Source organism: Cuculus canorus, chromosome 3 (assembly GCF_017976375.1).
Source record: "Cuculus canorus isolate bCucCan1 chromosome 3, bCucCan1.pri, whole genome shotgun sequence".
NCBI lineage: Eukaryota > Metazoa > Chordata > Aves > Cuculiformes > Cuculidae > Cuculus > Cuculus canorus.
The window spans coordinates 55,525,293-55,548,072 of record NC_071403.1 but is presented as its reverse complement, the minus strand read 5'-3'; the positions used below and the strand labels follow the sequence as shown (position 1 = coordinate 55,548,072).

General features: G+C 36.1%; 1 protein-coding gene across 2 annotated transcripts in view; it reads left to right on the top strand.

The window, feature by feature from the left end:
• The window catches only part of PRKN (parkin RBR E3 ubiquitin protein ligase), a 722,467-nt gene that overhangs the window by 251,334 nt on the left and 448,353 nt on the right, over positions 1-22,780 (top strand). For both annotated transcript variants that reach the window (XM_054062010.1, XM_054062009.1), the window contains exon 4: positions 11,106-11,224. In XM_054062010.1, the coding sequence (XP_053917985.1) occupies positions 11,106-11,224 (119 nt within the window). The remainder of the gene's footprint in view (positions 1-11,105; positions 11,225-22,780) is intronic.

Here is a 22,780-nt window from a genome sequence, read left to right as displayed (position 1 = left end):
TTTCCTGCTTCCTATTATTTCTAAGAGAAGTTAATCATCTTTAAAATTCTAGTTTTGTGGGAGCTTCAGACTGAAAAGCCAGACACATAGGGTATTGGGAATGAAAAGAAATACCACAGATCGATTGAAAAGGAAGCTTCTGTGGTACACTGTTATTACACTGTAACATTTGGTAATATGATAAAACATTTGTTCAAATAAAAGCACTGGCAAGTTATTTGGTAAATCAATGGACAGTCTTGTTTTCACTAGTCATTTACTTTTCTACTGGAATAATGATATAGTGCTTGTTAAGAAAAAGGAAAGAATGTGCAGTGTTATCTGTAGTCATGAGTCAGATAAGCAGTTACTTGTCATATTTTTCTTTCTTTGAATAAACAGTGCTTACATAGACTATAACTAAAAAAGAATAGCTTTGACTTGGAGAGCTCTCCTGCCTAAAGCAGAACACGAGTAACAAGCAGAAATGTTATGATAACATTCTGGTAATGTGGATTTGTCAGTTATCTCCAGAACTTCTGAAAATGATTGATATTCTGTGCATAGACATATAATACATCTGTGTAACTGGTAGTGTCACTTCTGTGTATGTCCCTCTATGCCTGGTGGAGATCCTTGAAACCAGTACCTGAAACCATACTGAACCTGCAGCATAGACACTGAAGCTGGAAGGATGCAAAGAAGATTAGTATGGCTTTCAAATAGGGTTGATATGCAAAGAGACAAGTTTCATTAAACTCCTTGTTTTCTTTTTGTTTATAATGAAAGAATGTAATTTTCTGTCTATTCAGACATTCAGGCTAAGGACTGTCTTTTGGTCAACAAAATATGAAAGCTTGACAAAGCAGTTATTCAGTTTACACCTCAGTATTAGGACTGAAAAACCCAGGCATTGTAGTAGGCAAATGGATTAGCTGTTTGGTTATAACCTCAATTCCTACTGGGCTTTGTCCCCAAATTTTAGAGCAGATATTCATCTTGCAATTCCATTCATAGCTTCTAGAATGTTACTTAGGATCATCTTATAGTAAGCTGTATCTGTCAATATTTATACAATGTGTATCTCAAATACCTTTTCGAGGATATTTGTGCTCCTTTATTTGGTCAACAGTTAACTGACTGGTTTATACTATCAGTCACATTTTATTAAAAGCTTATAGCACTTTCCATAGTATGGTTTCCAAATAATTGTCATTTTCTCCTGGACTGGCCTGTCAGTAACTGTGGGTTTCTTTTTTTAAAAAAGTACTTATTAGTTTGTTTTCTGAGGTCTATGTCAGTTCCTGCAACCCTCTATTATGATATTTTTACTAATTTATAATTTAGGTTATAGAATCATTTAAAAAAAAAAAAAAGGAAATCTGCAGAGTATTTGAAGCAGACACTTAAAAGTGTGTGTGCATGTGAAAGTAACTGTAAGACAACTTTAAGGAATAGATACAACATTGGTGGAACCAATTATTTCTAGTTCAAGTGGCATTCCAGTTTCTTTTTATAGTGTTGTGTTTAAGTTTTGAATAATGGGATTTATAATATATAATTTATATAATGGCTTTCCTTTTCCAGTAGTTGAAAAATGTCACTTGATATAAGTTTATTTAATATTTTAATATCTTTGTTTTAAAGTTTAAACACTTCAGTTTGTACGAGTACAAATGCATGTGGGCTTAACCATAGAACTTTCCATTATCTTTATTATAATGTCTGTGGTGAAGCATCTTATTGCTAATATGAACTTTCAGTAGGGCCACTCCTGAATAAAGTTCTTTAATTATGCTTAAATGTTCTGTGGCTTGATGCTATCCATAATCTCACCTTATCTTTTTCCCCTTGTGGTAAAAATTTGATTTCTATTTTGTGAAAGTAAGCTGATTGCATTCAAACTTGGAGCTCCTTGGCAGTGTAGCTATCCATATAGTCCCTACATGAAGAAACATACTTGTTAGCTTTTCAGCATTTTTCTGCAAATAATGTATACTGTCAGTCTTACTATATGTATATATTTACACTTATTAATAAGGTGGATGATTAAGATGAAAGTATTTCTTGCCCAAAGAGCTCAAGCTCTTTGATTTAATTTTTAGATCATCAAAGACAGGTAAATTTGTACCATATTATTTATTATGATCTCTCTGGTCAAACCTTCACACTTCTATCATCTTGTATACAACAGCCCTAATGAAATAATAAACACTTTCTTACACTTTTTAATCAATACATTGTGGCATCCTTTTTGAAAATTGCCAATACTTCTGTCTATTCTCTGTGCTACATTCTTCTGGTCCAGCTGTTATCTTTTCATAGCTCATCTCTGATCTGATACAGCAGTTTAGCTTCCTGTATCCTGTCAGAGAGAATATTCCTTTCCTTCATCATTTTTCCTTTATTGTATGACATTTTTCGGAGTTAAAACATATGTGATTTCTTCACCATTTATTTCCTCTTTTATACCTCTTTGATCAAGTCTCTGACTCTCATCTCCAACACTCAGCTCCTCTGCTTATGCAAAACATCTCTTTGATAGTATGCCTGTTATTCTATTGTCTTGTTCAAAATCAGCAAATCACAGTGCTGCTGTCTGAACCAGGAAGGAACTTGTTTGACTAGCAGCTTCCTAAGTTTATTGTACTCCTAATACTGCTACTGTCCCAATATGTTTTCTAGATCCTTATCTATCTATGACACTGTCTGCCCTCTTTTACTGGTAGTATCTTTTCATGTGTGTGACTTCACGATTTTAGGGTTTTTTTCAGCTAATATAATTATGTCATAGGCAGGAACACATACTGCCTCCAGCCAAGAGCATGATCTGGGTTCACAGAATCAGGACTGTCCTATGTCTTTCCACATGCAGCCTTGAGGTCAAAATAGGTTGGACCACTGGATCTGTAACTACAAATCCAAGCTACTGTCTTTCTGAAGGGACATAGCAGCACAGTGAAATGAATTATGGTAACAGATTACTTCCATCTCTTTCTCACATGAAATATGGCAGTGGCCAAACCAGCTCATATCAAAGATTCTTTTAACATAGTTTCCTATTGGCGGTCCTTTGCTTCTGCCTGTAGCTTGTAAAAACTAGTCTGGTAATGATAGGATTCTGTCCCACTCTTTGTCAGTTTCTTTTTGCCTCTTATGATTTTGTAGACCTCTTTCATATTTCCATTTAACTGTCAATATTGGGGGGACAAAAAGTCATAGTCTATGTGATTGTTGTAGGTATGCTACTGATTATCCATTCCCTCCTTTTTCATATGTTTTCAGTTCTACCATATCCTGCTCTGAGATGGAAAGGGTAGAATTGCATGTGTTGTTGAAAATGGAGCACACCATGGATTTTTACATGTGTACAGCACTGTTTTGTGTTTTTTTTTCCCTCCCCTATATTCCTCTTAATAATTCCTACCATACAATTTACCTTTTTATTGCTATTGAGCGCTGAGCTAATGTTTTCACAGAACTATTACAATCCCAAGATCTTGTTTCTGTGTGGTATTATTGTAGCTAGTCAAGACCACCACTGTTTGTGTAAAAATTATTCTTCCCATGTATCTTTCCTTACATTTATCCACAATTAATTTCATTTTATTATCAGTCACTCTGCATCCTGCATTCTTCAATGTTTTTTTCCATTTGGCCCTCATTTTTACTACCCTGAATAAAATCATATCACAAGCAAACTTTTTAATTTCGTTGTTCATTTTTCTTTTTCTGATGGTGAATATTCAAGTCATAGCACAATTTCCTTTTGGAACTGCACTGAGAAAACTGATAATTTTTTCCTGACCTTTGTTTCCTGTGTTTTAAACAGTTATTCCTTCCTTAGTGAAGGAAAGAAGAGTATATTATGAGAAGTAAGAGAAAGGTGAAGTTTATGTCAGGAAAGGGAATGATAAAGGGAAAAGGTAATTACAGAAGTTAGCTGGGTGACAATATAATGAAGGAAGAATTTGGGTGAAATATGAAAGAAAGTGAAGGTAAATGATGCTGGGGTTCAGAAAAGGGACGTAGAAGATTCTTTCATAATAAAGATTGAAAGAGAAAGCCTAATAAACTTTTTTCCTACCCCACTCCAAGTTCCATATAGATCAAATACTATTCTTTTTGCATTTTTTGTTTAATTAAGTAAAATCTCCTGTTTCTTTTTGCAGACATTTTTTTCACTGAGGAGGTACTTAGAAAGGTAATTTCCTCCCCTGTTGTTTTTGTTAAGTACTTCTGATAGTCTATGTCTTACAAAGGCATTCCACCCTCTTCAGCTAAATTCCTGCTCTTCTTAATATCATCTCTTACTTTCATTTATAGTCCTAGTTACAATGGCAACTCCATTTCTTTTTTCTAAATAGATGTTTTTTCCATATACTTTAATTGCCTGAGATGCGTAGACGTTCTACAAATTGTATTTGAGTCTCAAGAAAAGGATTTTTTTCTTAAGGTTTAGTCTATTTAATACAGCTATCCATATCGCAGAATACTGCAGCAGTTTGTTGTGAGGTTTTGTGCACAGCATCACCAAGTGGGATTCATCTCACTTAATTTTATAGGTTTGGAATGTAAGTGCCTCCACAAGACCTAGTAGTCCTAAATCCCCACAACAAACAGACCCCTTTAGGCACAAATTATCTGACATATTTATATCTTTTTATATCTGCTTTAGGATGAATTGAATCAAACTGCAGAAGTGTCTGGTTTTCTTACTAGAATATAGCACAACCAGTTTAGATGAATCTAGCTGTCAAACAAATGCTATTAGATAGGAATCATAAAGAATCTTATACCTTCGTCAAGAGGTAGAAGTGTTTTAAAAATGTGTGGGTCTGTGTATTTGTGTCTAGGGAGGAAAACTATGGACTCTGTGAATTTTTTGCAAGTAAAGATGGGCAGTTAAAAAAGAAAAGACTAGAGGCAGAACATATCAGTTGTATTTTTGGAAAGCAGATGGGATCTCCTAAGTCAGCACTCTTTTTTTTTTTTTTTTTAAGGGTAGAAGTGCAAACCTCCACACATTTTTTATTTTTTTTTTTTTTTTTAATTTTGCTTTATGTGGAAATTTTCACTACTTTAAGATTAGTGGGCTTATACTGCAGATGGTTTTCTGAGTTGAATCAAGCGAAGTCCTTAAAGTGAAGACAGTTGGAAGAATACTTTTCCATTCACTTCTGACTATGTACTTTTCATTATGTGGGTGCAAATTGCTAAAGTGGTCTGAGATGTCTCTGACAGTCAGCCTATGTTTTGCAAATCACAACTAGTCTAAATGTAAATATAACAGAATCTGAAACAATGTTAGCTTTATGCAATTTTCAATATATTGAAAAACTTCCCGTATCTGTATCCTCTTTTAAACAGCTGAGTTAAGGGAGAGACTCAGTAATCATTATTGTCTGTATGAAAATGCAGTTCAAGTGAAAACAGCAGGTTAGCTCCTAATATCCCTTTTCAGATTTTATTCAGTTAAGCAGTCATATGGATCAGAATGGATGTTTTGACTGATTTGATATTTCAGGCTCAGGTCTATAGTCATTGTGACTAATGTTTTCTGATTAAGAAGTCATGCATATCAAAATAATTTGTCTGTCGCTAACATGTATGAAGTTGCCACAGCATGTTCATCATTAACGACACAGAAATAAAGAGGCAATACAGGTCCTAAGGAGCTTGAAAATCTAGATTGGGAGACAGTAGAAAATACTGAGATATACAACAGAGAAAGCTACTTTCTCTTTTTATATAAAACATTAAAAGGAGAGAACAGTTTCAATACTTTTTGTGATATTTGTGAGGAAATTATCTTTGAAGAAGTTAAAAAGAGAAAGCATGTCTCATTGGGATGAGAAGACAGGTCTCAACACAGATCATAAATGAGAAGCCTTTTGCATTCATGTCTTCATAATTTTTTTTGGCCAGTAAAAGCAGCATAATTAAATGAACTTGAATGAGAAAACCACTAAGAATTTTACAAAAACTAGCCTGTAATATATGGTTGTATCCGATGATATTTGAAAGTGAAAACTGCAAGATAGGGGTTGTTTTGTGATTTTATTTAAGCTATTTAAGGAAAATTGTCTCTCAGACTTTTGATATTCACATTTGGGTAATTTATTTTATACTTCTCTAAAACCAAACTGAAGGAAGCAGTTGGCCTGATCTTACACACTCTGCAGTGTGACTTATTCTAATGTTGCTCATTTATTTTCTGTGGCTACTTTGAAGAGCTACATCAACAAATAGCTGATATAATATACACTACAGAGAAAAGCAGAATCTGAAGGAATAGCAAGAATATTGAGAAAGATTTCAATGGGGACAAATGACAATACATTAAACCCGTCATCTGTGCATCTTGGATCATTAAATGCTAAGCTCTCAACTTAGAGCATTAGATCAAATGACTCCCTCATTTTTTCCTTTGGGATTTTATAACCACCCATGTTGGTACTTTTCCCCTTGAATCCTTGGCCTCCATCTCCACAACCCTTTCTCTCTGCCATTTACTTTTAGCCTTCTGCAAACTTGCTCACAGCTTTTTCTCCTGACTTGGTCGTTTCCTTAGGAGGCTGAGCTGAGGTTATGATGGTGGATCCTATACTTTAGGCACCCTTGAACACATATACTAAGACTGAGGTGGAGATAGCAGGAAAAAATGCTTACAGAGGAGCTTATGGAGATGGGTTTACCCTACTTAGGATATTCCTCTGTGTCTTTATACTTTCATAGACTCATTGAATAGTTTGGGTTGGAAGGAACCATAAAGATCATCTAACTCCAACTCCCCTGCCATGGGCAGAGACATCCTACTAGGTCAGGCTGCCCAAGGCCCCATCCAACCTGGCCTTGAACAACTCCAGCGATGGGGCAGCTACAACTTCTCTGGGCAACCTGTACCAGTGCCTCACCACTCTCATTGTGAAGAAGTTCTTCCATATGTCAAGCCTAAGTCTGCCCCTCTCCAGTTTATACCCATTCTCCCTAGTCCTGTCACTACAAGCCTTTGTGAACAGTCCCTCCCCAGCTTTCTTGTAGGCCCTTTTCAATTACTGAAAGGTCATTATAAGATCTCCTTGGAGCCTTCTCTTCTCCAGGCTGAACATCCCCAACTCTCTCAGCCTGTCCTTGTATGGAAGGTGCTCCAGCCCTCTGATCATCTTTGTGGCCCTCCTCTGGACCTGTTCCAACAGTTCCATATCCTTCTTATGTTGAGGATTCCAGAACTGGACACATACTCCAGATGAGGTCTCACTAGAGAGGAATAGAGAGGCAGGAATCCCTTCCCTCAACCTACTGGCCATGCTGCTTTTGATGCAGCCCAGGATACGGTTGGCCTTCTGGGCTGTGAGCGCACATTGCTCTCTCATGTTGAGCTTCTCATCGATAAGCACACCCAAGTCCTTCTCTGCAGGGCTGCTCTCAAGCACATTATCCCCCATCATGTACTGAAACGGCAGATTGCCCTGACCCCGGTGCAGGACCTTACACCTGGCCTTGTTGAACCTCATGAGGTTCTCATAGACCCAGTTCTCTAGCACATTTGTTTTTCCCTCAGTCTTTCTCATCCCACGAATGTAGGTAACTGCAAAGAAGACTAGTAGTTATAATTTGATTTATTTATTTATTTATGGTGTTACTGCTTATGTTCAGTATCAGGAACAGCATTTATAAAGGGTCCTCCATTTTTTATCTTGCAATTTGCTGTGTCTGCACATTCTTGCTAAGTGCCAGTATTATTAAAATTATTAATGGTAAGCTTTATGAAAACTTACAGATCAAGACTGAACGAGGAAAGACAAGATTGTAAGGTTGGTGCTACGGGACCTTTAGTGGTTACTGGCTCTGTGCCATAATTGCAATTATTAATATTGCTTTGCCAGAGCTGGTGCATGAAGCAGATTTCTTTGTTCCTGTTTCTTTCAGTTCCTTTCTGAAAAGGGATTCAAGAGGATGCAGTAACAGCCAAGGGCCACGCTAAAATACACAGTGACATTAACAAGTTATTTAGAAGTTTAATGCTCCTTATTGTTCTCTATGCTGGTTTTTAGCATCTGTGGTTTTCATTCAGTCTTCGCTACTCCTGTAGGTGCTGCTGAGGACGTACACCTGATAATGTAACTGCAGTTTGTGAGACTGAGATGAGCACATCTGCATAAAATGGATTAGATTGATGAAAATCTCCATTTACACTTTCGTCCTAAAACCAAAGCACTCCTCTTGTGTTGTGCCTCTCCAACAGGCTTGCTATAGCAGACATTTCAAAAGCTATTCTGGATCTCTGAATAGATCTGTGCTGCTTAACTGCTTCAACTCATTATATGTTTTTTTCTTGTGTTTCAAATTTGTGCATAGGGGATGTGTTTGGGGGTACTTTTTATATACATGAAAAAGGGGAAAAAATGGAAAGTCCTAAGATAAATGAATACTGAGCTATCGTAGCCTATTTTTGCACAGAGTAAATATCAAGCTAATGTGTAAGATTTATCCTCCATAGTAAATCTGCAATGTGTCTCATTTTAGTCCTCTTCTGTGACTGCTATTTTTTACTGCACTATTCAATCATGCTGATTTATGCCATACTATTCTGTGGATATTTTGCAGAGCATTATCAATAATATAATTTTATCTTTGGGTCCAGATGGAATGAGCTTAGAACACAGAGCTGGCAGAAAGCATGATTCCTGCCTCAAGTAGTTTACTGCTTGAAATAAACTTTGTATAAAATGTGAGACAGGAACACAAAACATCAGGGAGTGGACGACCAGATCAGGAAAGGCATGAGCCCAACTGAAATATTTTATTCTGTAAGGGCTCATGTACTCAGTAAGATGGTTTGACTAGAAGGGTTTCATTAGGGTCATAGCAGGAATCCTTCTGGAGAGCAGGACTGAATTAGGACAGTGAGGAGTGTCATCACAGATCTACTCAGGATGAGTGCTTCTACATGCGAATAGAAGCAGTAGTCTCCTTTCTGCCCATATAAGAGATTGAAGCAATGGGATAGGACTGGCGATGTCAAAATAGGTAAAGGGCTCCGGTCTCACTTCCTGCAGCTGAGACTGAGTCAGGAATAAGTGACTGAAATAATCTTGTTTATTGTGGGCCTCTATTAGCAATAGCATTCTTCCTTATTAAGCCATGTAGTATTTCCTTTGAATTGTGCTAAAGGTACTACATTTTTGTTTTATTGATTGATATTCTGATCCTGCATAGAGAAATTGATGAAAGTAAAATTCAATAATTTGCAAGTGCACTTCCTCCTCATTTGCACTGCTGTAGTTTATTTTTTTTTTTGTTGTGGATTCTAGCTCAAATTGAGTCTAATCCAGATGTGCTCTCAGTTGTAGTATTAGGAGCTTTAGGCAAAATGTGAGTGAATAGAGGCCCAAATGTCCAAATATTTTTCAATTTGGTTTGGATTCCCCTCTCAACATAGTACTATATATGAAATAGTTCAGCGTATGCCTTTTTTTTTTCCTAGTTAACTATTATAATCTCAGAACTGGCTTTTAGACTGATTTCAGAAGTCTACATTCAACCTTTTGAGTTTCAGTTATTCATATGAAAAGTTTGTATGTGTGTGAATTTGTGAATGTGTGTTAATTTTCCACAAAAAACTAAATTCTGTTTAAATTATGTTATGCTTTAGCATTTATTATGCTAAATTAGTATTCCCGAGGTAACATAATGAAACTGTTTGATAGATCAGTTGACTGAAGTTAGTATTTTCTACATCACTGATGGACTCTTATGTAGCTTACATTGCTGAAAACTTGGAAGAGTGTTTCTTCTTTTAGTAATGTACATCTTCTTGAAGACATCTACATAGTTTTTTAGGAAAAAAAACCCAATACATTTCTTGGATGACATAGTTCTCTGAAATTGAGCTTTGGAAACTAGTCACATATTTATATTAGGGCACCTATGAACAAGTGTCACATGAAATTGGTAGGAATTTTCATTGCCAGAACACAGGGTTTGTCCCATGCCGTATGAAGTTAATGTAAAAATAAAGCAAGTCAGTCATGTTTAAAAAATACTATTCCAGATCATATTTACTGTGGTAACATGTTAAGATTCAAACACACATAAAAAAGCACATTGCTGATAAATGTACAGAGAAGTAGGAGAATGGGGAAAAGACAGTGAAAAGCTCCTGATCTCTAAAGGACTGCTGTGGATCCTGAAGGTCACCACTGTTAATAGGTCAAATCTCCACAACCATTCCTCTTGATATTGGGACAAATCTGTTAAAAACTTTATTCTGGCCTCAGTTCGACTTCTGGTAATAAGTTTGAGTCTCTGAGCTTGTAGATTTCTCGTCTAGATTTAAACCATTAATCTTCCATCATTTGCTAAGGAGCAGCAGCAGCCAACCTAAAAAAGGGGTTTACTCACAACAGTGATCAGGATTGTATGTGAAATCAAATTCATTAACATTGCCCCAGGCTTACACATTTCTCTCCATACCATCTTCTTTTCCACAGTTTCACAGAATAGAATGTGTTTCATTTAATTTTCCATGGAAATTTACTTGGCCTAATATCTTGGCAGCAGTTTACAAACTTTGCTAGGTTTTATCGCTGCCAGCAAGAATAAAGAAATGGTTCCCAGTCTTCCATGAAGAAAACTAAATTTGCTAAATTAAATATTTGTTTTCTTGCTGTGATATCAGTAAACTAATCATTTAAACTTCATCCAAGGAAATTTTCATGCAATTTGAACACATTAGAATTTGCAGGTAGACAAATTTGGATTAGAAGTAAGGTGTAAATTGGGAAGAGCTGGGGCAATTAATCTCAGACATCACTTGACAAATATTACAGTTGCTGCTCATCAGTGGGAAGCTCAAACTCCACACAGGATGCATTTTCCACAAGTTAAGGAATTGCTCACCTGTAACTGTTGATCAAGAAGCAGGAGTTACTGAAAGGTGTGAAGAACTAAACCAGGAAAGTTCAGATAATCACAATACAGTCTTCAAGCCTTAAAATTAGTCATCCTATTTTTTTTTACTTAGCACTTATGGAGTCAAATAGAAACCTTTCATGACAGTTAGTTACTGATTTTGAGTAGACATCATATGTTTTTGTTTGTTTTCTTTTTCTTTCTGACAGGTGCAGCTGGTTACAACAGCTTTTATGTTTTTTGCAAAAGTTTCTGCCAAAGCGTGAAACCTGGGAAGCTGAGGGTCCACTGCAGTGTGTGTAAACAAGGAACACTGACACTGGAAAGGGTAAGCTTGTTTGTTTATTTATTTCAAGGGTTTTTGAATTATATGGAAATTACATACCTAGTTTTATCTGTTTGCATACATGTGGCTGTGTATTTGTGTATTTCTACTCAATTATATTCTTGCTGCTTATGACTGAGAAGAGTTATTAAAAGGTTTGTGAAGATTTCACTCACTGATCTCCATTATTTACAGCACACACAAGGAACAAATTGTAGAATGGAGCTTCAATCCTGTAAAAACATTCTTAGCTTTATATTTTAAGGGCTAATGATTAACCTGGTGGTATGCACTATATATAGATATATATGTGTGCTAAAGGGTTAGATTAATGAATGCTTATGCAAAGCTTGGAGCAGTTTTAAAGGCCCCAGAAAGACCCAAATTCAGTGCCATTGATTGTGACCATTATGGAATGAAAGAAGGTGGGATTAAGTGGCTGTGTGATTGAGAATATTAGTCTCTCCAGCCTAGCTGGCACAGGTAAAATCAAGGAAAAATTTGGACAGAAAGTAAGTAGGAGAACTGTCAGGCTTGGTTTGCATCCTAAAACAAGAGAGTGTTGTTTGAAATGACTGTGAAGAAATGTGAGGCTTTGGAGGTTGGTTGGTTTGTTTATTTGTTTGGTTTTGTCTAAGTGCTGCTGAATTTCACTGGGTGTTACTGGGGAATGACTGTCTTTCCTATCTCGTAAATCACAGTGTTTTTCATCCAGGTTTGTCATATGAGAGGCTTAGGTTTTGCAGCAAACTGAGCCTTACTATGCTATAGATTTTGGGGGGGGGGCATTTTGTGGTATTTGGCACATAACTAAGTGTTTAAATTTGTTTTTCACTGTGGTTCTAAGTGGTTAATTTCAACTTTATGTTCTTGATATAGACCAGTACTTTGATGTCTTTAAATATAACAACACAGTGAAGCCTTTTAAAAAGCCAGCTTCTGAATTCTCATTGGAAAGAATAAACTGTAGAAATGCTTATATACACCTATTTCAAAAGCTACAAGAACAAACTGCCTCAAGCTCTGTGGACTGTTCCTGAATCACCTCATATCTCTGATTTATTTCAGAGGCTTAAAGTGTTCCATTTTGTGGTGTTTCAAATCAACGCATCTAAGGGGATTTGTTTTCTCCAAAATTTGCATTTAAATATTGGTGATTATTGTAGACTTGAATCATGTATAAACCAAGATGAAAGGGAAGATGCCATTAGTGTACGTTTCCTATGGCATAATATCCAGAATGGGTAAAATAACAGATGACATTGTAATCAGCTTGAATCCAAGCAGTCAGTGTTGCTGAAAGGCATTGGTGCTATCACTAGATAAGTCTAATCCTTATGTATTGCATTGACAGCACACATGTCCTTTGCTGGACACAGTGGCTTCCTTCAGCATGCACACTTCTGGAAATTACTTTCAGACCTGTGCTGTTAAGCTTGGAATTGTTGTGTTCCTTAGACTTAAATAAATAACCAAACTTTTCATTTTTTGCCATACCTGCTAAATAGTATTCTTCATTGTCAAAACTTAACACTCCCCTCCCTTATTGTCCCCCAACAATACCTTATAACTCCACAATAAAACCCTATTATAAAATGTTTCAGTATGTCGTCTTTCTAGACACACTCTCCATATCTAACTGTCTGGAATGTACGTGGGCCTACATTCTCTTGGCAAATACAGGGTCAATGACACAAGAAATATACACGTGCTGGTAATTCCTACTGAGTGAAGAGAGTGCAGCTGCTTCTTTTTTTCAGCTTATTTTACAGTAGTTTTTAAAAGGCAGCAGCTGGAAACTTGTAGTGGAAACGTGAACTAATTCCAAGGTTGGTTCAAAAAATCCCAGCTTTCAGAAAATTTGAGAAGGTACTTCCTCAGAACAGTACAAAAGAGAAAAGGAAAACATCTTTTTAGTATCAAATAATAATTTTTTATGGTTTAATTTTTAAATAATGCTTTTCTATTAAAATAATTTGCACATAACATTCTTGTTACTTTCTCCACAAAACAAAGAAAATCTGTTATTGTTCTTTTTCTCCCTAAATCAGTTGGAGCATGGTAGTTGAAAACAATGAGTGTGCTGTTTCAGCAGTTTGGACTGGCAGTCCTCATGACTTGCAAAGTGCAAAATTTACAGTATGGGCACACTTACTGCCATGAATGTGCTATGGAACAGTCAGTTTGTTTGGTAAACAAATATTATCTAACTCAGTCCTGTGATTATGAAAATTCAGTGCAGATTTGCCATGTGCCTGGCCCTTGTGACCTCCTTTTTTTCTCACTTTCTGGTCCATCTTCCAGGAAGACAGAAAATAATTCCAGCTGGGGAAGCCTGAATTATGTACTAGACCCCATTTAGTTTTCAGTACTGTGCAGAGACCTCTCTTCATTAATGCTAGGCAAAAGTGTGATCCTCCCAGTGAGTGCCTTATGTCTGTTCCACTTCCTTCAATGTGTTGCAGTCTACAGTAGATAATTTATGTTAGGCTGAAAACATTACTGTCAATTGCTTGACTTCTGTGAGCATTAAAAAACAAATAATGTAAATTAGAAGTTTGTGTATTACTCCAAAAACCCTGTCTTGCCCTCAATCCCACTGGACTGTGCCAGTGATTGCTGATAAACGTCTTCTGTATTGCTATTACAATTATTTTCCTCTAATAGAGAAATTAGTCAAAAAAAGTTGTCATAAGCAAACTATAAAAAAGCTTGTTTGTACCAGCATACTACAGATTTGTCGGCAAACCCTTTTTTTTTTTTTTTAAGATCTTTTTTTCCCCAGTTCTCCATAAACTGTGCTGTACCTTTATGTGGCGAACCAGCAAATGTCTTGAGAAGGTCTTGTGTCATAAGCAGCAAAGCACTATGTAAGCCAACATCTGTTACACTAATTCTTTCATTGAGATGAAAGTGGATACCTGTGTAAAACCTGCACAAAGCTTTGGGCAGCCTTAACTTAACTCTACATGCTAATCCTTTCCCTACCTAAGCCACAAATGACCAGCCTAATTAAATTGAGCTTTCTTTTTTCATGGTGTGTTGAGTGACATTTTAAAATATTACTTATTCATTTAAACAGTCTTATCCTAAAACCTTATTTAACTGTCATGCCTATTTGCATAGCATTATTTTAATATGTGATGTTCAGACTAAATTTATTATACTATATGTCTATGAAATTAAAGAGCCCACTGTTTTTATTTTTACCATGTAAATATTAAATTTGTAATTTTCCAGATGACAGTTATGTTGGCATTTTATGAACATTTCATGACCTAATGCTTTCTGGGAGGTATACACCAGATTGATTTAATTATAAGAAAACATCAATCACTGCAAAAGTATCACTTCTCCCTAGTTCCTCTAATTAATCAAGCACAAAAGTGTATCTGGAAAGACTGGAGGGTGGGAGACTACTGTAGTCCACCTAGAAGCCTGCCAGCAACTTATTCAAATAGCTCAAAAATTTTAGTTATTACTTTCACACTATAAAAAAAAAAACAACCCACACAACAAAAAAAAAAAAAAAACAAGACAGACAACACAAACCTGATTATAGGAATCCCATTAACAGTTCCTTTTTTTTTTTTTTTTTTTGAGCTGTAGGAGTGTTAACATTCACAGTGTTAACTCCATAAAGGAAAGGAGTGGAAAGGAGCGTGCATATCTGCAAGGACATACCTGCCTGATTCTATGAACTGGTGTACACCAAGCTATGCACATAAAGCACACTTTTTATAATGTAACTGACTCTGTGACGTGTTCTTGGTATAGAAGACAGTAACATTTGACTCTGTATCTATTTGTCATAATACAAAACCCAAGCAAGAATCTGGATTGAAGTGTAGTGAATAGGCTTTAGGTCTCCATATTCAGCCACTGGTGCTATCATGAGGCCATTTATGCTGAGTGGGGTTCATGACTCATTACTGTTTGGTATTTCTTCACGTTATGTTCTTGGTAGTACTGGTTGAATTTTCCTCTGTTACAAGCACCGAAGGTATTTTGAACAGCTGCTTCTATAGTTTTCAAGGGTTTCTTATAGCTCAGATCATTACTTCAGATCTTTTTAGGCATGAACAGTTCTATTTAGATCTGATTTAACTCCCTACAGCTGACTTGGTTTCTGGCACTGACAGTACATCTGGACTTTATTGAGCAGGTGGTGCACACAGTCCTGCTGTTGTCCCTACCCTCTGCACTCCTGGAGCCTCCTGGGTTCACGGGTTTGGTTAAACTGTCTGTGCCACAGAAGTGCTCCTTCATCATTTATCATATTAGGGGTATTGTTTTCATCTATCTTTTCATCTTAAAACTAACAAAGAAATGAGCATTTGCTGAATTTTGTCTCTCTGGCACCATTAAAAGCTTGTCCTTTAGGTATCTTGTCAGTTAGTGTAGGCTGTGTGGTGCGTTGCAGTTCTGCATGGGAAAAGCTCTACAGTCTTTTGAGTGCCTTTCAGTGCCTGATAAATGACAGGTCACAGACGGTTTAAGTGGTCTTATTGGTAGATGAAAGTATAATATTTTGAATTTGATACTTTCATATTTCCTCAGAAAGGTGTTTGATAGTGATATTCTTTGAGTTCCTATTCTATTTAACTCCATTTTAATTGAGTTATTGATGTAGGATGCTTTCTGTTTAATAAATATAAACTTAGCAGAGATTTCCAGTAATATAAAATAGGGAGACGGTTTACTTGTGTTGTCTGTTTTTTTAATATATCGCTGTGAAACTCCACTCCACAGTGCACTACCTGTCACCACTGCTCATTTCAGATCACATATTTTTCCTGGAATTAATTACTCGTATCCTGTCTCGGTGACAGAGAAAGAAGAGGGTACTGCTTACTGAAAGGGAAAGGGACAAGTAGCACCTCTGCAGTGTTGTAGCCCTTACTGCTGCTGAGTCAGCTTCTTCCCACCGCTGGTTACCACTGCTGGAGGCAAGCAGGTTACAAAAAATCAATTTGTCCTTTGAAGCTAAACTGCACACTAAACACCCAGTGGAGTGCTGGGTGATAAGGCGTGATCTCCTTCACAGGCTGGGGAGAGATTAAAAATGTGATTGAATTCTTGAGACTAGATGACATACGTATTTGTATCTCTAAAATTACATATTTGCGGTAAGGATAAAAGTGCATTTGATATGATAGCTAACACATGAAAAACACTATCTATTAAAGTACTTCTATTTAATACTGTGCACAAGAAAGTTACTATTGTAGCATGTGTTCCTTGGTCAAACTAGCACTTAGAAGAAACTACATGAATTCAATGTATGTACTTCTTTTTACATAAACAATGAAAAATGTCTCAGTTCTGACATCTAGATTACTACCACTGGGCACTGGTGTTAATGCTGTTTTAAGAAGATTTGTGCAGAGAAAAAGAGCTTTGGTACTCTTTTTTTTTTTTTTTTTCCAGGATTCCCACAGATTCATGAAAATCCTTCTGCATTAGTTATATTAAGTCAATATACTTAATCATAAACCTAATGTTTTTTCTAGTGAACTAGTGCTTTTTGAGAGTGAGGAAACATCGTAAGATACAGGTATGTTGTGTTGCGTAGCCCAAGGCCATCTGTGCCAGGATGCCAGAGAAATCAGACATATTCTGCCCCTTTCCCTACCTCCTGTGCAAGGAAATGTACTCATTTTCCTGACAACCCGATCTGATGGTAAAAGGCCTGTTTAGACTCATATTGCAAGACTATTTTATATTAGCGGTGTTTGTAATTCATGCCCAATTCCATGCTAAATTAGATACAAAACCTCTCTCTGTCATATAGATAGTTTGAGCAGTTTCCAATAGGAAAATCTGTCTCAGAAAGGGATATATTTCACATTGTAGCAAAGGAGAATCTATCACTAATTGGCCTGATGAAGGAAGCCAATATTTTAGGTATTTTTACTAGTTTCATAGGTGCCATCCTCATAAGGAATTTGTGTCATCCACTCTTCCTTATTGTTCTCCTATTGCTTGTAGTGAGTTTGTTCAAGGCATCAGCACTGAATAAATTTAGTACTGAGCTGACCCAGAATCCAGAATTACTGTTGGAACTTTCCTAAGAACAATCATGTGGGATCTGCAGGTCTGATTCTGCCATTTCTCAGCCAGTGTCTTCATTGCTTCTAGTAATATGAATATCAAAAAAAAACCCCAAAACAACAAAACCCAATGCCTACATTTCTACCTTAAAAAATTTTATTTTCTTTGATGGCATGTTAGATTCTGTCAAATCCGGCTGTACCCTGAGGACACTGCTCCCACAAAAATTCCTGGAGCCTGTTTAAGACACTATGGTGCTTAGTATAGGACTACAGCGTGACTGCAAAATTATTTTATTACCATTTATGTCTTCTATACTTCTGTCTTTGATGTTGTCTCACTTTACTCTGAACACCTTAAAGGACAGCCTTGCTCTTGCACTTGCTTTACATCATCACACTGCCATTGAGGCTGGCCCCTAAAGAGCTAAGCTCCATCTAGATGGTGCAGTTGTGAGAATATGGAAGACTTGATATTATTTTACTCAGGCCTTTGGCTACCTCTTTAATTTATTTTTTTTTTACAATATCTTCTAAGACAAATTCCACTACAGTAGACATAAATTGTTATTTATGTATATACAGTGAATGAGAACAAACACACTTGATTTATGAAGAAAATTATTCAATTCATTCCAAAAGACAGGGACAACAATTCTTTGATACAAAATAAACTTTGAAAAGGAAACAGCTTTGCCTCTGTGTTGAAAAGATAACAGTTTTTTCTTTCTTTTTAATGGGATAAGAAAGTATATTTTAACTCCTAATTCTGTTCGAAGCTTTGAGATATCTCTACATGATTTAAAATATTAATTGTGATATGTGTTTTTAGTGAGGTTACACTTAAAGTGTCTTAAAAGCTGGGAAAAATGTTCTTGATAAGACATAAAATTACTTGAATTATGTACCGCTTGAAATCATGCTATGAAATAAGGCTGCCTTTTCATATGGAGCCTAAAGTGAGTTTCTCCGGCTTGGATGACAACAGTCATAAAGGAAAAGGAAAACAGTTACCAAATTTACTTTCACATAAGATTTTTACATGAACCTCTGTATCAAATCCCTAATAAATCCTTTTTGCCAGAGAAGATAGGTGTGTGCCTAGGAATATAGATGTGTTCATTGTATCCTATTCTTGTAGTTGCTGTGATATCACAGAAGCCCAAACTGGCTGAGGTTGGATGGGACCTCAGGAGGTCATCTGGTCCAGCTCCGCTTCTTAAGCAGGGCCATTTGCAGCAGGTTGCCCAAGAACATATCCTGAATATCTCTAAGGATGGAGACTCCACCGCCTCTCTGCAGAACCTGTGCCAGCACTCAGTCACCCTCACAGTAAAAAAGTTCATCCTTATGTTAAAGGCAGCATCTCCTGTCTTTCAGCTTGTACTTGTTACCTCTGACTAATCCTGTCACTGGATACTTCTGAAAAGAGTTTATCTCTGTCTTCATTACACCCTCCCTTTAGATACTTACACACTGTTATGTGACTGTCCCTAATGTATATTTCAGTGTATCATTGAGAGACTGGGACTAGTAAAATAGACCATGCTCAGAGTAACACTTGTTTTGTCCAAAATCTTAGTTGCATTTTAATTGCTTTTGTGTAACATTGTATATTCTCTGAATTGTAATAAAGAATTCTTTGATAAATAGATCTCCTATTTAATAAATCCTACCTCTCCTGAAATCCTTAGAAATTTGGAGCACTTACCATTGGGTGGCATGGGATAATGTATACATGTAGATCAAACTGTGGACTTTACCTGTTTCTTTTGTTTGTATTCTTGTGCTATTTCTGTTCATGTTTTTTATATCTTTTTTGTTTGGGTGTATACCTTTTGGAGAAAAGAAGAACAGCAGTAGTGATAAAGTAAACTTTATTCAGCTTTAGTTTGGGCTGCTCTTTCCATCTGCTGGCATACCCACAGACAATATTACCACAAAAGGAGGTTAAGTTGATCATGGAGATGAAGAATTATAGCATATCTTTAGGTTACATCCTTTGCATGTTGTTTGCTGTCAGCTCTACTGTCGTTATCTTGACAATGTGTAACTATATGGCCTTCTCTCCACACAGTAACTCTTCCTCTCAAAAAGAAAGGCCCTCTCTAAACATTGTTAGCCTTTTATGTTGAAAGGAGATGCCATGAATGTTCATGAGCATTTTAAACATTAGAGTTGTATCTGTGCTGTTGACGTCTTAAGCTGTACGTGTAGGTAAATCCTTCTTGGTATCTCCTTTCCATCCATATCATCTATATCGTCCATATCTATCTTTTGGATCCCTTTTTCGACTCAGTAAGACCTTATCCTGTGGATGTCTTGCTGCAATATATTACAGTACAATCAAATCTTGGACTGTGACAGCGAGGTTTTTCTAATATGGCAGCTGCCACTGAGATTCAGATGTCCCAGTGCGTAACTCTCCTAATTTACTTTCTTTATTAAAGTGCAGCAAAAATTCTGTCTTCCCAGTATTATTCTTTTGGTAGCTGTGGGTACAGAGGAATCATGCATCAAGGATTCTAAAGAGTTAATGTTTTTTTCCTGATTTTTAAGATGTTGGAATACCCAATGTTGGCTCAGGAGGGAAAAAATAACTATACTTACTTAAGGTATTGTAGTAGTGGAAGTAGCAGATGCCAAACTATTTTCTTAAATGTCTACCTTCATCTCCATTAAGAAGCTGATGTAATTTCTAAATCATTACTTATAATAGTTTGATATTAATTATTTATAATTAAGGTGATTAATTAAAAACAGTTTAAAGTAACCCTCTAAAAGAACTGTAAATAGTTCTCTATTCTACCTCGTTGTGGAAGAAACCCCCTGAATCTGTACATTTTTGCCTCATTTCTAATGTAGAAATTTTTTTCTGGTTTTGGACTGAATTAATTTACAAAAAAAGATTTAGGTGTACTTAAATATAATGTAAGTAGAAACTCAGACTTCTGTAACTAAAAATCAGGTAATTTTAAGTTTTGAGTATTTAAATATTGATATAGACTTGTTTAGATAGGCTTGTGATTTAAAGGTATTAAGGTCAAACTTGTTAAACCTTTCCTCAAAGCTTCATTACTACAGAGTGCCTTTAACATGATGCAATTGCAACCATGGTAGTTATATTGGTTTAACTTTCTTGGTAGAAGTGTTCAGTATTCCAGTGAAGGTTTTCCTCCTCTTCTTGGGGAAATTTTCCTACCACATAAATAGGCCACTGGGGACGTGTGGTCTTGACCATTTAGTAATCCACAGATAAATTGTTGGTATTTATTTAAGTTTTTCTGCTGCGAGCAGCTGGACAAAACAAGACATCTTTGGTTCCCTGTGGTAATTGCCGTATATTTAAAGCTTGGTCGTTATTTGGAAAAAAGGCCATTAGATTTCAGTGATAGATATTGAATATAGATGTTTCATGTTTTCTTTGTGTTGGGCTTTTTTTGTTTGTTTGTTTTCTTGATAGATAGCAGATGCTTCTGTGTTAAGAACTCCTTTATATTAGGAGTATGTTGGATTGTTTTTCTGGTTTTAATGATACAAATATAAATTTATGATTGAACCCTCTAACTTTACTAAATTTTATTTGGAGAACCTATTCTTTGGCAAGAGCTGGAAACATGGGTTTATTATTATGTAAGACTTAATAGTTTAACTGGTTGTGCTAAAGGCAAAAATAAAATTTTGGGAGCTTTGTAATAAGTACAAAAGATTTTTTTTAAGTGACTTGCAAAGAGATATTCTAGCAGTCTAATGATGCAAAAATCTCAATTTAACTGAAATAGTGTGCTTTTGTCAAGGCAATGCACATAGACTTTTCAGATAAAGGAAAATACTTTGGCTGAGAAGGAGGAGATTTTGAACTTTTTTTAGGCAAAGCAATATAGTTCCTAGAATGTGCACCGGTACCTCACAAAACTATAGAGTCAAACAATAGCAAATTAGAACAATTTGTCTTGGTATAAGAGATTTTTTTAATTACATGTAAAATTACTGCCATCTTAGGATTGCTGTGTTGTTTGAATGATGTTAAAATGGCGTAGTGAAAACAGCACAATTTTGGATATAGACACTTAGCATGAATTCATTAACTTATTCAGGCAAGTGGTGACTTGATGAAATATCTGCTAGCATTAGATTTTAAAAAAGGAAATCTCTCCATGGAAAGATTTTCATTAAATAAAATTTCAGGCTATGTCTCCTAAGACACTCAAAGAACAAACAGTACTGAGAGACAGATTGCTTTTTTTCTACACCAAAAACTATTCAACCAAAACTGCTGAATACCTGAATCAAAGCCTTATGTTGTTTGTCTATACTGACATTTAAACTTACTGTTTTGGGAGGAAGATAAAGACACTAACTGCATCTACAAATACATTTCCGAGCCTTCTTGCATTTCTTAGCACTGATAGTATATTTAAGTATTTTAGACATTATGAGGATAGGCTTGCTCAAACTTTAACCAGTATGCTCTGTTCAAACTTTGTCTTGTTATGTTTACCAATTACTAAAAAGTATAGATTTCTGAACTATGGCTCCTAAACTGTGATATCAGTACCATGTTGATAGAAGCATGAACTGTTTCTGTTGCTGCATCCATTCATGGTGATACTTGAGCAAACTAAGTGTGGGTACCCTTACCAAGGGCAGTCTGTATTTCTGGTTAAGATTGGTATGCACACTGTCATAATAGATGAGCTAAGAGAGTAGTATCGGTGTTTCTACTTAGATTTGAAATGCATGTGCTCATCAGCTACTTAAGATCTTAAGGTAGAAACTTTTTGCAGTTGTTTTGAATTTGTCTGTACATCTGCAAGTTTTAAATTTTATAGCTTTTTTAAATTTTAAGTTCAGGCTGTATTCATTTGGATGTTCTGCATGTCTGTATTTCCATAAGTACCACCCATGCTGTCAAAAACATCAGCTCAGCTCAGCAAAAGTTACCTGTATCTGAGTAAGGCACTGCGTTTTAGCTGATACCATGGGTTCCTAAAGAGCATAAAGAGATTTTTTTTTTTTTTTTTTTTGCTAGCTAGTCTTCTGTCTAGCTCGGCACGTAGCCTGCCAGCTGAAAACGCTGCTATCTCATCCTTCCCCAGGAGTGTTGCCAAGAGTAATGTCCATAATTTTGAAAAAGAAAAATAAACTAACCAAGGGTAGTGTTATTTATCTGTTACCCATAGAGATGTTACAGATGGAGGGCATGTTCTTGGAATATCAAAAAGTACTTCCCTGATGTATTTGGTCCTCTCTTGGGTTGCAGTTCACACACTACCACCTGTGTGGCTAAGAGGAGGATGTACAATGTTGCACTGTCCTCATTGGGACAAAAGATTCATTCTGGGTGTTAATATTCTCTCTGTATATTTTGTATTGCTTGATTTTAAACATTTCGTTTCAGGTGGAAAAAAAAATAATTCCCCTGAAGTTAGGTTTTTCATTTCAGTAGGTCTAGTTGCTTTCTTTATTCTGAATTAACAAATTCAGGCAAATAGGCAAGATTGTG